The sequence below is a fragment of the Oncorhynchus keta genome, unplaced genomic scaffold (genome assembly GCF_023373465.1).
Source record: "Oncorhynchus keta strain PuntledgeMale-10-30-2019 unplaced genomic scaffold, Oket_V2 Un_scaffold_5444_pilon_pilon, whole genome shotgun sequence".
Classification (NCBI taxonomy): domain Eukaryota; kingdom Metazoa; phylum Chordata; class Actinopteri; order Salmoniformes; family Salmonidae; genus Oncorhynchus; species Oncorhynchus keta.
This window is the reverse complement of record NW_026290960.1, coordinates 77119-90806: the sequence shown is the minus strand read 5'-3', so window position 1 is coordinate 90806 and position 13688 is coordinate 77119. Positions and strand designations below refer to the sequence as shown.

General features: G+C 43.8%; 1 protein-coding gene and 1 long non-coding RNA gene across 10 annotated transcripts in view; both read right to left on the bottom strand.

The window, feature by feature from the left end:
• Window positions 1-4205: 4205 nt before the first annotated feature.
• LOC118375229 (solute carrier family 12 member 1) overlaps window positions 4206-13688 on the bottom strand; it is a 35752-nt gene continuing 26269 nt past the window's right edge. Inside the window, exons 20-28 of one of the 7 annotated variants that reach the window (XM_052516664.1) lie at window positions 10938-11063; window positions 9993-10121; window positions 8980-9091; window positions 8623-8709; window positions 8030-8165; window positions 7570-7637; window positions 5497-7210; window positions 5037-5450; window positions 4206-4967 (exon numbers count right to left, since the gene is read on the bottom strand). In XM_052516664.1, the coding sequence (XP_052372624.1) occupies window positions 7075-7210; window positions 7570-7637; window positions 8030-8165; window positions 8623-8709; window positions 8980-9091; window positions 9993-10121; window positions 10938-11063 (794 nt within the window). In that variant the 3' untranslated portion in view covers window positions 4206-4967; window positions 5037-5450; window positions 5497-7074. Of the gene's footprint in view, window positions 4968-5010; window positions 7211-7569; window positions 7638-8029; window positions 8166-8622; window positions 8710-8979; window positions 9092-9992; window positions 10122-10937; window positions 11064-13688 lie in introns of all 7 variants that reach the window. The other 6 variants (XM_052516665.1, XM_052516663.1, XM_052516666.1 and 3 more) reach the window with 6 other exon arrangements.
• Window positions 11075-13675, bottom strand: LOC127929131 (uncharacterized). 3 transcript variants are annotated; one of them, XR_008133304.1, is made up of 3 exons: window positions 12442-13675; window positions 11793-12205; window positions 11075-11556 (listed from the first exon to the last, which is right to left on the bottom strand). It is a non-coding gene; the product is annotated as an uncharacterized LOC127929131 (long non-coding RNA). The 3 variants fall into 3 exon arrangements; XR_008133305.1 differs by having other exon boundaries at window positions 11075-11674; window positions 11852-12205; XR_008133303.1 differs by having other exon boundaries at window positions 11075-11910; window positions 11970-12205.

The following is a 13688-nucleotide window of genomic DNA, read 5'->3' as shown; positions in this document are numbered from 1 at the left end:
TGAGGGGTGATGTCTTTCTGGTTTCATTCTACAAAATGTTCTTTAGGGTCTAGTTTGAAGCTGGTGTACAAACCCAAAAGTAAAAGATGCAAAGACAAAACTTAAGAACGGGAAGCATAGAAATAGTATACATAGAATAGATCTACCACTTCTTAGACTTGCTTTCAAGTCGAAGGATAGAAAAGTGAGTTAAAGATCTATGTTAATTTGGTCAGGTTGCCCAAAAAGTTACATAATGCCACTTTAATGTTCCACAAAAGATCATAAAAAATCATAAAGATATGCTCTCTAATTTATCCTTCTTTACAATAAAGTAGTAAGTGTTCCACTTTGCCAATCAAGGTGTCCCAATTTGCCAGTATCGACTGAAAAAACGTGGTCTCAGGACAATGTGTTTGAAAAAGTCATCCATCTTGTATTTAATATTTATTTATTTTGTATAAGTTAATGGAGTTCTTAAGATATTTAGAATGGTATCATGTTGGGGGTTAAGACATTGGGATGATTCTGTAAAGTGTTCGGAAAAGCAAATTACAGTAAGTGTCCCACTTTACCAATACTCACCCTATATCATTTACAGTTGAAGTCGGAAGTTTACATACACTTAGGTTGGAGTCATTAAAACTCGTTTTTCAACTACTCCACAAATTTCTTGTTAACAAACTATAGTTTTGGCAAATCGGTTAGAACATCTAATTTGTGGTTGACACAAGTCATTTTTCCAACAAATGTTTACAGACAGATTATTTCACTTATAATTCACTGTATCACAATTCCAGTGGGTCAGAAATGTACATACACTATGTTGACTGTGCCTTCAAACAGCTTGGAAAACTCCAGAAAATTATGTAATGGTTTTAGAAGCTTCTGATAGGCCAATTGACATTATTTGAGTCAATTGGAGGTGTACCTGTAGATGTATTTCAAGGCCTACCTTCAAACTCAGTGCCACTTTGCTTGACATCATGGGAAAATAAAATAAAAATCAGCCAAGACCTCAGAAAAAAAATTGGTTGGTTCAACATTGGTTGGTCTGGATCATCCTTGGGAGCAATTTCCAAGCGCCTGAAGGTACCACGTTCATCTGTACAAACAATAGTACGCAAGTATAAATACCATGGGACCACGCAGCCATCATACCACTCAGGAAGGAGACACATTCTATCTTCTAGAGATGAACGTACTTTGGTGCGAAAAGTGCAAATCAATCCCAGAACAACAGCAAAGGACCTTGTGAAGATGCTGGAGAAAACAGGTACAAAAGTATCTGTATCCACAGTAAAACGAGTCCTATATCGACATAACCTGAAAGGCCGCTCAGCAAGGAAGAAGCCACTGCTCCAAAACCGCCATAAAAAGCCAGACTACGGTTTGCAACTGCACATGGGGACAAAGATCATACTTTTTGGAAAATCAAATCAAATGTTATTTGTCACATACACATGGTTAGCAGATGTTAATGCGAGTGTAGCGAAATGCTTGTGCTTCTAGTTCCGGCAATGCAGTAATAACCAACAAGTAATCTAGCTAACAATTCCCAAACTACTACCTTATAGACGCAGGTGTAAGGGGATAAAGAATATGTACATAAAGATATATCAATGAGTGATGGTACAGAGTGGCATAGGCAAGATACAGTAGATGTTATTGAGTGCAGTATATACATATGAGATGAGTATGTAAACAAAGTGGCATAGTTAAAGTGGCTAGTGATGCATGTATTACATAAAGATGCAGTAGATGATATAGAGTACAGTATATACGTATACATATGAGATGAATAATGTTAAGGTATGTAAACATTATATTAGGTAGCATTGTTTAAAGTGGCTAGTGATATATTTTACATAATTTCCCATCAATTCCCATTATTAAAGTGGCTGGAGTTGAGTCAGTGTGTTGGCAGCAGCCACTCAATGTTAGTGGTGGCTGTTTAACAGTCTGATGGCCTTGAGATAGAAGCTGTTTTTCAGTCTCTCGGTCCCAGCTTTGATGCACCTGTACTGACCTCGCCTTCTGGATGATAGTGGGGTGAACAGGCAGTGGCTCGGGTGGTTGTTGTCCTTGATGATCTTTATGGCCTTCCTGTGACATCAGGTGGTGTAGGTGTCCTGGAGGGCAGGTAGTTTGCCCCCGATGATGCGTTGTGCCGACCTCACTACCCTCTGGAGAGCCTTACGGTTGTGGGCGGAGCAGTTGCCATAGCAGGCGGTGATACAGCCCGCCAGGATGCTCTCGATTGTGCATCTGTAGAAGTTTGTGAGTGCTTTTGGTGACAAGCCAAATTTCTTCAGCCTCCTGAGGTTGAAGAGGCGCTGCTGCGCCTTCTTCACGATGCTGTCTGTGTGGGTGGACCAATTCAGTTTGTCTGTAATGTGTACGCAGAGGAACTTAAAACTTACTACCCTCTCCACTACTGTTCCATCGATGTGGATAGGGGGGCATTGAGTGTGAGGTTATTTTCCTGAAACCACACTCCGAGGGCCCTCACCTCCTCCCTGTAGGCCGTCTCGTCGTTGTTGGTAATCAATCCTACCACTGTTATGTCGTCCACAAACTTGATGATTGAGTTGGAGGCGTGCTTGGCCACGCAGTCGTGGGTGAACAGGGAGTACAGGAGAGGGCTCAGAACGCATCCTTGTGGAATACGAAACATATCCCAGTCCACGTTATGGAAGCAGTCTTGGAGCGTGGAATCAGATTGGTCGGACCAGCGTTGAACAGACCTCAGCGTTGAAAACATGTTTTCACTTTGTAATTATGGGGTATTGTGTGTAGATGGGTGAGATTTTTAATTTTTAAAATCCATTTTGAATTCAGGCTGCAACACAACAAAATGGAATAAGTCTAGGAGTATGAATACTTTCTGAAGGCACAGGATAACCCACTAACAGAACTTATAACCAGAGAGGGAGAGGCGATAGATCATATTTTTTTCCAAATAGCTACTTTATCACATCATGCATGGTTTGTTTGTGGCCCTGGTAACAATAACTAATGGTAGCTAGCTGGAGTGATGTGTGCATCATTCTCCTCCTAAAATGCACTGCATGGTCAATCTGATGTCTGCATTGGCCTGCAGCATTTACGGTGATATGGTCTCTGCCATATGCGCTCCATGGAGCAGCGCAGAGCTGTTGTGAAGGAAGTTGTCAAGGAAGTGAGTGTGTGTTTATACAGGACCTCCCGTCCTCACCTACCATCAACCAATCATGTCAATGCAGAGCTATACAGAGCCCTCCGCATTGTTACATCATTTCGGAGGCACAATGCAGTGCAGAGCTCAATTTGGCCTCTGCATGCCTCTGGAGGCTCCACAATTGCATCACACCCTCCATATGGAGCCTCTGACCACATTTTCGGATCAAGCATAAATTGTCTTTTACCCCCCCATGTGTGTCCATCCCAGGCCAGGTAGCTCCCTCATGCTCCTCTGTTGTGTAATGGAAGAATTGTAGCTTGGGGCTAATAACCAATGATATATATAAACTCTGGATTGCTGATGCTATGTATTGGCCATTGAGAGGCTTTGAAGCCACTGGTCGGCCATATTGTCATTACCCAGTAGGCGCAGTCCTCCCTCCATAGCAGTGTTTCTCAACTCTGGTCCTCGTGTACTGCCAACAGCCAATGTGTCAAGGTCCTGATGATTAGTTGAGTGGTAGAATCAGGTGTACTTGTCCAGGGGGCCATAAAAAAAAAGTACTGTTGGGGGGTACTGGAGGACTGAAACACTGCTCCATAGGAATTAATGGATATCTACAGTATTTCAATTGAATGTTTCAAGGACAAAATTACATGTATTTAAGTATGATTTTTTTGTAATGGGGACACTATCGTTGGTAATCTCAAACATATACTATAAGGAAAATGTTTGTACATATTTTTTATGTTATAATTTAAAAGTATGCATTAAGGTGTCTATAATATTCTAAATGTGGCAAAAATAAATGTAGACATTAATAAATCCCAAATATTTTTTACTATCGTGTTGGCGTGCCAAGATCGAGGTTCAGTGGCTTCAACACAGCGCCCCCTATCTGTCATCAAGTGTATATATAAATCATTGCCAATAACCAAGGACCCAACTATTGTATTATTCTGCATTATGTTCTATATTTCTACATTTGAGAATAATGTAACCAACCTATTGACTTCTAATGTAATGTGTCTGACCGTCTTGATGGACATAAATTGAGGAAAAATAAGAGTAACTCAACATTTTATTTTAATTAAAATATGACAGTTAAATATGATAAGGACTGAGTCTTATAAAAGACAATGGTTAAAACACAGAAATAAATCAAGCATTTCTATATTGAAAATATACAGCACATAAGTTGATTTACATTTTCCTGTTCTGTTTGATAGATTTTCATCACAGTGTGTGTGTGTGTGTGTGTGTGCGCGTGCGTGTGTGTGCATTAAGTGATCCCTTCATAATTTCCCGAGACACTCAACTAGTAGCTACTTGTGTTGAATATACACATCTATACAAAGTAGTATACAGTATTTTTCAATGGATATCAAACTAATCTTATTTTTTTTAATCAAGTTATCAACGCCGCTAGTAGCATTTGAATATAATTTAAAAAAAATGTTAATTATATATTGATCACTTTTTGCATAGGTCATTTGTTTGCTAGCCTACATACACAGTGTACAAAACATTAAGGACACCATCTTGAGTTGCCCGGGGAACAGCCTCAATTAGCATTCCACAGGAATGCTGGCCCATGTTGACTCCAATGCTTTCCACAGTTGTGTCAAGTTGGCTGGATGTTCTTAGGGTGGTGGACCTTTCTTGATACACACAGGAAACTGTTGAGTGGGAAAACCCAACAGCGTTACAGATGTTGACACAAACTGGTGCACCTGGCACTTACTACCATACCCTGTTCAAAGGCACAAACTGGTGCACCTGGCACTTACTACCATACCCCGTTCAAAGGCACAAACTGGTGCACCTGGCACTGGGCACAAACTGGTGCACCTGGCACACTACCATACCCGTTCAAAGGCACAAACTGGTGCACCTGGCACTTACTACCATACCCCGTTCAAAGGCACAAACTGGTGCACCTGGCACTTACTACCATACCCCGTTCAAAGGCACAAACTGGTGCACCTGGCACTTACTACCATACCCCGTTCAAAGGCACAAACTGGTGCACCTGGCACTTACTACCATACCCCGTTCAAAGGCACAAACTGGTGCACCTGGCACTTACTACCATACCCCGTTCAAAGGCACAAACTGGTGCACCTGGCACTTACTACCATACCCCGTTCAAAGGCACAAACTGGTGCACCTGGCACTTACTACCATACCCCGTTCAAAGGCACAAACTGGTGCACCTGGCACTTACTACCATACCCCGTTCAAAGGCACAAACTGGTGCACCTGGCACTTACTACCATACCCCGTTCAAAGGCACAAACTGGTGCACCTGGCACTTACTAACATACCCCGTTCAAAGGCACAAACTGGTGCACCTGGCACTTACTACCATACCCCGTTCAAAGGGACTAACTGGTGCACCTGGTACTTACTACCATACCCCGTTCAAAGGGACTTGTCTTGCCCATTCACCCTCTGAATGGCACTCATACACAATCCATGTGTCAATTGTCTTAAGGCTTAAAAATCCTTCTTTAACCTGTCTCCTCCGGTTCATCTACACTGATTGAAGTGGATTTAACAAGTGACATCAATAAGGGATCATAGCTTTCACCTGGATTCACCTGGTCAGTCTATGTCGTGGAAAGAGCAGGTGTTCTTAATGTTTTGTGTACTCAGTGTGTATCATCTGTTGTTCCCCCAAAAGAAGAGTTATACATATAGGCTAGCTGCAAGCAGCAATGACCTGGGCCCAAGACTTTTGACTCTTCCTCAAATATTTTGCCCTTATTTAAGTCATCAAATTCAGCCACAACGCCAACTCAGTGTCTAGGGATGTCTATCTGAAAGCAGCAGTGGTGGGATTTGAACCTGGGCCGCCATGGGTTGGCATGTACAAGACGAAGGCACTAGCCCATGCTGGCCTCAGGGTTTTTGAACCTGGGCCGCCATGGGTTGGCATGTACAAGACGAAGGCACTAGCCCATGCTGGCCTCAGGGTTGAGAACTATGGAGGAGTCTGTATGTATGAACTACAGGTTCTGGTCTTGACTCAATCTTTTGCTCTTACACCAATCTCATAATATAGAATAATATAATTTATGCCATTTATCAGACACTTATATCTAAAGCAACTTACTGTCATGCGTACCAAAAATGTTTTACATATGAATGGTCCCGGATATCGAACCCACTATCCTGGCATTGCAAGCATCATGCTCTACCAACTGTGCTACAGAGGACCACTATGTAGGTAGTGGACAAGTGTATATTTAAGGAAAAAGTATCCCATATTGAGATGCATAGCCAGCAGGGGGCTCCAACTAGCCTGGGAGCAGTCTGTTATCTAACGTCCCAGTCCCACTCTGTGTCAAATACCAAAGATTTACCAGATGTATTGGGTCACAATTTACACCATCCCTCCAAGTTTGGTCTCTGTAGGTCGAACTATAGGTCGAACTCTTAAAATTGGAATAATAATAATAATAATAATATGTCAGAATAATAATATCCTTAACAAGAACACTAACTGTAAGTTGCTCTGGATAAGAGCATCTGTTACATGACTAATATATATATAATAATAAGAGTTTTCCGGCCCGATTCAGGGTTTGGACCCCTAATTATGCACCACATGTACAATTCCAACGGGGGGCAGCATAGGCACTGGCAGTGTAATTGACCCATCCCAGGCAGTGTAATTGACCCATCCCAGGCAGTGTCCGGTCCTTGTGCCCATATATCCCTGAGTCCATATGTCTGTGTTGTGTCATCACTATTTGGGAATGCTAGACAAGACGGAAGAACCTCACTATCTAACCTTTAACCTTTTCCATAACCTTATCTCTAACCATCACCTTTTCATTTAAACTGATAGCAACTAACTCCTGGATATTGATGAAAGTGCCTTGGTTGTCCCTTGTGGCCATCTAGTGACTGCTGAGAGGGTCGGTCTATGAGTAGAAGGTGAGGACGCTCTTGTGGTTGCCTCTGATCAACATGGTGGGAGGGAGGTTCTTGGTGAGGATGTCCAACCAGGCCATGTAGAGGTGGTCAGAGACTGAGCCTAGACGGGCGATGGGCATACTCCTGCAAAGAGGGAAGTACAGTATTAAACCTATCTAAACAGTTGGCTATTAGCAGCAGGGTCACCACTATATGTCCGTGGGTGTCTCAGGGGGATTTCACACAGGGGGTCTAATACACAGTTGAAACAGGACAGATATAAGCACCAACCAGATGATGATTATTGTTGTTATTATTGTTCTATACCTCAGTTAGCTTCATAGTTTTGTGACACATTGGACGATCATATTTCTCTCTTTTTACAGAGAGATTGATAGATGATGATATGGCTCTTGTTGGTGTCTCTTATAATTAGGGCCTAGAGTTTTTCCTGAACACATGGTGACCTGACCAGGAAAAACTCTACAGTATATTGTACTTACACTATGATGAGGTTGGCAGCTCGGGAGTTCTCCTGCAGTAGTTCATTCAGCCTGACCTGGAGGTTGGTCTGGAGGAGAGAGGACACAAAGTGGTGGTGGGCCACATGGTTGGTATGACAACCATGTAAGGCTTCAGTGAAAACACAGCTGTCTACTTCTGTTGCTACTGCATCATGGGACTGTTGGATTCTATTGTCCAGATTAATACATTACATTCTACTACAAGAAGATAGAGTTGAGCACAGTGCTTGACGTGGACTGAAAAAGGTTCCGGTACTCATTTTGGGTGCAGGTACTGTTTATATTTAGGTGCAGGAGCTCCACAATACTTTGGAGCTAATATTCTATAAGAGGAAAAGGAGCTCAAGCAATGGAACATTTGAGGTAAGAAGTAGAAGTTATTGACTTGTAGAGACAGACCACTGCACAATGCAGTCACTGGTCTGCCTCTAGACTCCACCTTTTCTTCGAAGGTGTCCAGCTCGGCGTCAGAGATCTTCCAGGGGTTGTCTTTCCTCAGAGCCTCGGTCAGAGTGGTGCTCTTTGACCCCTCGTGAAGACGGAACGGCTCAATCATGTCCTCAAACATCTTCCAGCTGTGGGACGAACACAGACAGGAGTTAGCTGGGTTAATCAGGTATTAATCACTGATCCTATGACTTCAGATATCAGGAATATGATGTTTTACCTGTGCATGTTATCATTCATCTTGGCACAGAATGAAATCGACTACTCTGACACCAGAGATGGAGCAGTTTGAAGCCGAGTTATCTTTTCTTGTGTAAATACTGAATGAGACAAAGTTCTGCATCTGTTTTATATAGTCATTAACTATCTTACTATAATAGAGCCTTTATCCATTTCCTGACTGGTGTTGCTTTAGGCTGACTGCTGATCACATCCCTGACGTGTGGTTGGTCAGCTGAGAGTGACCTCACGGCTACAGTACAGAATGTCTGGAATCTCTCCCACCACAGCATGTGAGCGACAGTGTGTGTGTGTGTGTGTGAGCAGTCACATCTCCCCAAGTGTGTGTGTGTGTGTTTATATTACCTGTTAGAGTTGGGGTTTTGGGTGATGTCGTCGATGACGTGGATGTCTGCATATTTGATCCTGAACTTCTCCAGCAGAGACTTCATCCTATAAACACAGACACACACAGAGGCACACACTGATCACCACTGCTTTGAGCTGCGATATAACAGGTCTTATTTCCAAAGATGTGCTTGTTTAGCCCGTCTGTTTCTGCTCTCTTGCCAACTCCTTATGGAATTGTAATGTGTGGCATGACCATGGCAGAAAGGGATTAGTGACAAGTACAAACAGATCTGGGACCAGGCTAGTGGTTGTTGATGATTAGACTGTATTATCTTCCTCTATTCATAAATGATTGAAATTGATCATACGTACTCATGTCTGTCCTGCTCGACACGTCCCGGCTGGCCAGCGATGAAGATCCTCATCTTACAGTCCTTGAACTTCTTACGGGTTGTCAGGATGTAGGGCAGCAGTAGGGTTAGACCTGACACACAGACAGAGAGAGACAGTGAGAGAGAGAGAGGCCATGAGCGAGAGAGAGACAGTGAGAGAGACAGAGTGTGTGTGTGTGTGAGAGAGACAGACAATGAGAGAGTGAGACAGACAGAGAAAGTGAGAGAGCGATACACAGATACACAGGCAGAGAAAGAGAGAGCGTGAGGGAGGAAGGTAGGTAGCTATTTCAATCTATAAGCCTATTATGTTGAAGAAGAGTGACATGCTGTGGTCTATAATGAAGAGTGATATAGACATGCTGTGGTCTATAATGAAGAGTGATATAGACATGCTGGGGTCTATAATGAAGAGTGATATAGACATGCTGGGGTCTATAATGAAGAGTGATATAGACATGCTGGGGTCTATAATGAAGAGTGATATAGACATGCTGGGGTCTATAATGAAGAGTGATATAGACATGCTGGGGTCTATAATGAAGAGTGATATAGACATGCTGTGGTCTATAATAAAGAGTGATATAGATATGCTGTGGTCTATAATAAAGAGTGATATAGACATGCTGTGGTCTATAATGAAGAGAGTGATATAGACATGCTGTGGTCTATAATGAAGAGTGATATAGACATGCTGTGGTCTATAATGAAGAGTGATATAGACATGCTGTGGTCTATAATGAAGAGTGATATAGACATGCTGTGGTCTATAATGAAGAGTGATATAGACATGCTGTGGTCTATAATGAAGAGTGATATAGACATGCTGGGGTCTATAATGAATGCTGGGGTCTATAAGAGTGATATAGACATGCTGTGGTCTATAATGAAGAGTGATATAGACATGCTGGGGTCTATAATGAAGAGTGATATAGACATGCTGGGGTCTATAATGTGTCACCGCTGTGTGATGTGTATAGAGAGGTCGCCTACCTCCGTCATCAAACATCCACCAGACATCGATGGTTCCTTTGCCCTGTTTCCTCTGGAACTGAGTGCTGGTGGACACCAGCCTTTCATTCACCACCACTACCTGGGGAGACTGGGGGGTCGTCACTGATGCTGGGGGAGAGAAAAGGAAATAGAACACATTAGCAATGTGTTTAATAATACAGTAATAGTCATTTACAACCAAGTATGCTCAGTTCCTATGATAATTTAATCTCTCTCTGTGCCTCTCTCTCTCTCTCTCTCTGTCTGTCTGTCTGTCTGTCTGTCTGTCTGTCTGTCTGTCTGTCTGTCTGTCTGTCTGTCTCTGTCTCTCTGTCTCTCTGTCTCTCTGTCTCTCTGTGTCTCTGTGTCTCTGTGTCTCTGTGTCTCTGTGTCTCTGTGTCTCTGTCTCTCTGTCTCTCTGTCTCTCTCTGTCTCTCTGTGTCTCTCTCTGTGTCTCTCTCTCTGTCTCTCTGTCTCTCTCTCTCTGTCTCTCTGTCTCTCTCTCTCTGTCTCTCTGTCTCTGTCTCTCTGTCTCTCTGTCTCTGTCTCTCTGTCTCTCTCTCTCTGTCTCTCTGTCTCTCTGTCTCTGTCTCTCTGTCTCTCTGTGTCTCTGTCTCTCTGTCTCTCTGTGTCTCTGTCTCTCTGTCTCTCTGTGTCTCTGTCTCTGTGTCTCTCTCTCTCTGTGTCTCTCTCTCTCTCTGTGTCTCTCTCTCTCGCTCTATGTCTCTCTCTCTCGCTCTCTGTGTCTCTCTCTCTCGCTCTCTGTGTCTCTCTCTCTCTCTCTGCTCTCTGTGTCTCTCTCTCTCGCTCTCTGTGTCTCTCTCTCTCGCTCTCTGTGTCTCTCTCTCTCTGTCTATCTTTCTCTCTGTATGTCTCTTATCTCTCCCCTCTCTTTTTCCCCAAGGTTGTGTGTGTGAGTGAGTGAGTGAGTGAGTGATCTGGTACCTCTGGAAGTGAGGCCTTGTGTAGATAAGTTCCGTGACTTCCTGAAGATGGATTTCCCCTTATTCTCCTCAGCCAGCTCTTCTTTCTCCAGATCCTTCTGCTCCTGGGCGTCTCTCTCCATCTCCTCTGGGGGGCGGTAGAGAGACACGTTACAACAGGGTTCTACTCATCATTACATCATTAGTGTACATCGTAGCCATAGCAAAACGTTTTGCGATGGAAAACCAAAATGAAGTTTAGCTCGTCCCTCCCTGTTCAGTCCATTTTCCCCTGGGTTGTCCCTAGTGAATACAACCCATCACATTAGACCACTGTGTCTCAAACCTCTCCTGGGTTGTCCCTAGTGAATACAACCCATCACATTAGACCACTGTGTCTCAAACCTCTCCTGGGTTGTCCCTAGTGAATACGACCCATCACATTAGACCACTGTGTTTCAAACCTCTCCTGGGTTGTCCCTAGTGAATACGACCAATCACATTAGACCACTGTGTCTCAAACCTCTCCTGGGTTGTCGCTAGTGAATACAACCAATCACATTAGACCACTGTGTCTCAAACCTCTCCTGGGTTGTCCCTAGTGAATACGACCCATCACATTAGACCACTGTGTCTCAAACCTCTCCTGGGTTGTCCCTAGTGAATACGACCAATCACATTAGACCACTGTGTCTCAAACCTCTCCTGGGTTGTCCCTAGTGAATACGACCCATCACATTAGACCACTGTGTCTCAAACCTCTCCAGGGTTGTCCCTAGTGAATACGACCCATCACATTAGACCACTGTGTCTCAAACCTCTCCTGGGTTGTCCCTAGTGAATACGACCCTTCACATTAGACCACTGTGTCTCAAACCTCTCCAGGGTTGTCCCTAGTGAATACGACCCATCACATTAGACCACTGTGTCTCAAACCTCTCCTGGGTTGTCCCTAGTGAATACGACCCATCACATTAGACCACTGTGTCTCAAACCTCTCCAGGGTTGTCCCTAGTGAATACGACCCATCACATTAGACCACTGTGTCTCAAACCTCTCCTGGGTTGTCCCTAGTGAATACGACCCATCACATTAGACCACTGTGTCTCAAACCTCTCCTGGGTTGTCCCTAGTGAATACGACCCATCACATTAGACCACTGTGTCTCAAACCTCTCCTGGGTTGTCCCTAGTGAATACGACCCATCACATTAGACCACTGTGTCTCAAACCTCTCCTGGGTTGTCCCTAGTGAATACGACCCATCACATTAGACCACTGTGTCTCAAACCTCTCCTGGGTTGTCGCTAGTGAATATGACCAATCACATTAGACCACTGTGTCTCAAACCTCTCCTGGGTTGTCCCTAGTGAATACGACCAATCACATTAGACCACTGTGTCTCAAACCTCTCCTGGGTTGTCACTAGTGAATACGACCAATCACATTAGACCACTGTGTCTCAAACCTCTCCTGGGTTGTCCCTAGTGAATACAACCCATCACATTAGACCACTGTGTCTCAAACCTCTCCTGGGTTGTCACTAGTGAATACGACCAATCACATTAGACCACTGTGTCTCAAACCTCTCCTGGGTTGTCCCTAGTGAATACGACCCATCACATTAGACCACTGTGTCTCAAACCTCTCCTGGGTTGTCACTAGTGAATACGACCAATCACATTAGACCACTGTGTCTCAAACCTCTCCTGGGTTGTCCCTAGTGAATACGACCCATCACATTAGACCACTGTGTCTCAAACCTCTCCTGGGTTGTCACTAGTGAATACGACCAATCACATTAGACCACTGTGTCTCAAACCTCTCCTGGGTTGTCCCTAGTGAATACGACCCATCACATTAGACCACTGTGTCTCAAACCTCTCCTGGGGGACCACCACAGAGTTTCAAAAATATATATAATATAATTAGAATTCATTTAACCTTTATTTAACGAGGCAAGTCAGTTAAGAACAAATTCTTATTTATAATGATGGCCTACACCGGGCAAAACCCAGATAATGCTGGGCCAACTGTGCGCCGCCCTATGGGAATCCCAAACACGGCCGGTTGTGATACAGCCTGGATTTGATCCCGGGTGTCTGTAATGACACCTCAAACACTGCGATGCAGTGCCTTAGACCGCTGCACCACTTGGTAGCCCACATGTTTGTTTTAACCCTGCACTAACACATCCATCAACTAATCTACTAATCCTCGAGCCCTGGAGTGGTTGAATAAGGTGTGTTAGTGCTGGGCTGGAACTAAAGCCAGCAAACCCTGTATCTCTCCAGGACAGGAGTAACTACTAGATTAGTGTATCTATGACTCCTGGGGAGTGTCTCAAATTGCACTCTATTGCCTCTATAGTGCACTACTTCTGACGAGGGCCCATAGCCCTGCAGTGGCTCTGTTGGTAACAGTTTATTCAGTAGATGTTATTGTTAGGAGCTGATTAGATGTGACCTTCATCTACTGCCTCTGATCTATGGACCAAAGAGCTCTCCTTATCAACTCGATCAATGTTGTCAATGTTATCAATAGTCATTGTATGATTGGGGTTGTTATATGGAAACAGCCACACAACAAACCATGAGGATATGACTGGTGTTTTTCTGACAAAGTGGGTGTACTTTAACCAGTACTATATCTATACAACAGCTCTAATTACATCACAGGCCCCGAGGCTGGAGTATTCTGACTGCTTCTGTTTTATACATTTTTGTGTGTGTGTGTGTGTGTGTGTGCGCACGTGCGTGCGTGCGTGTACTCAC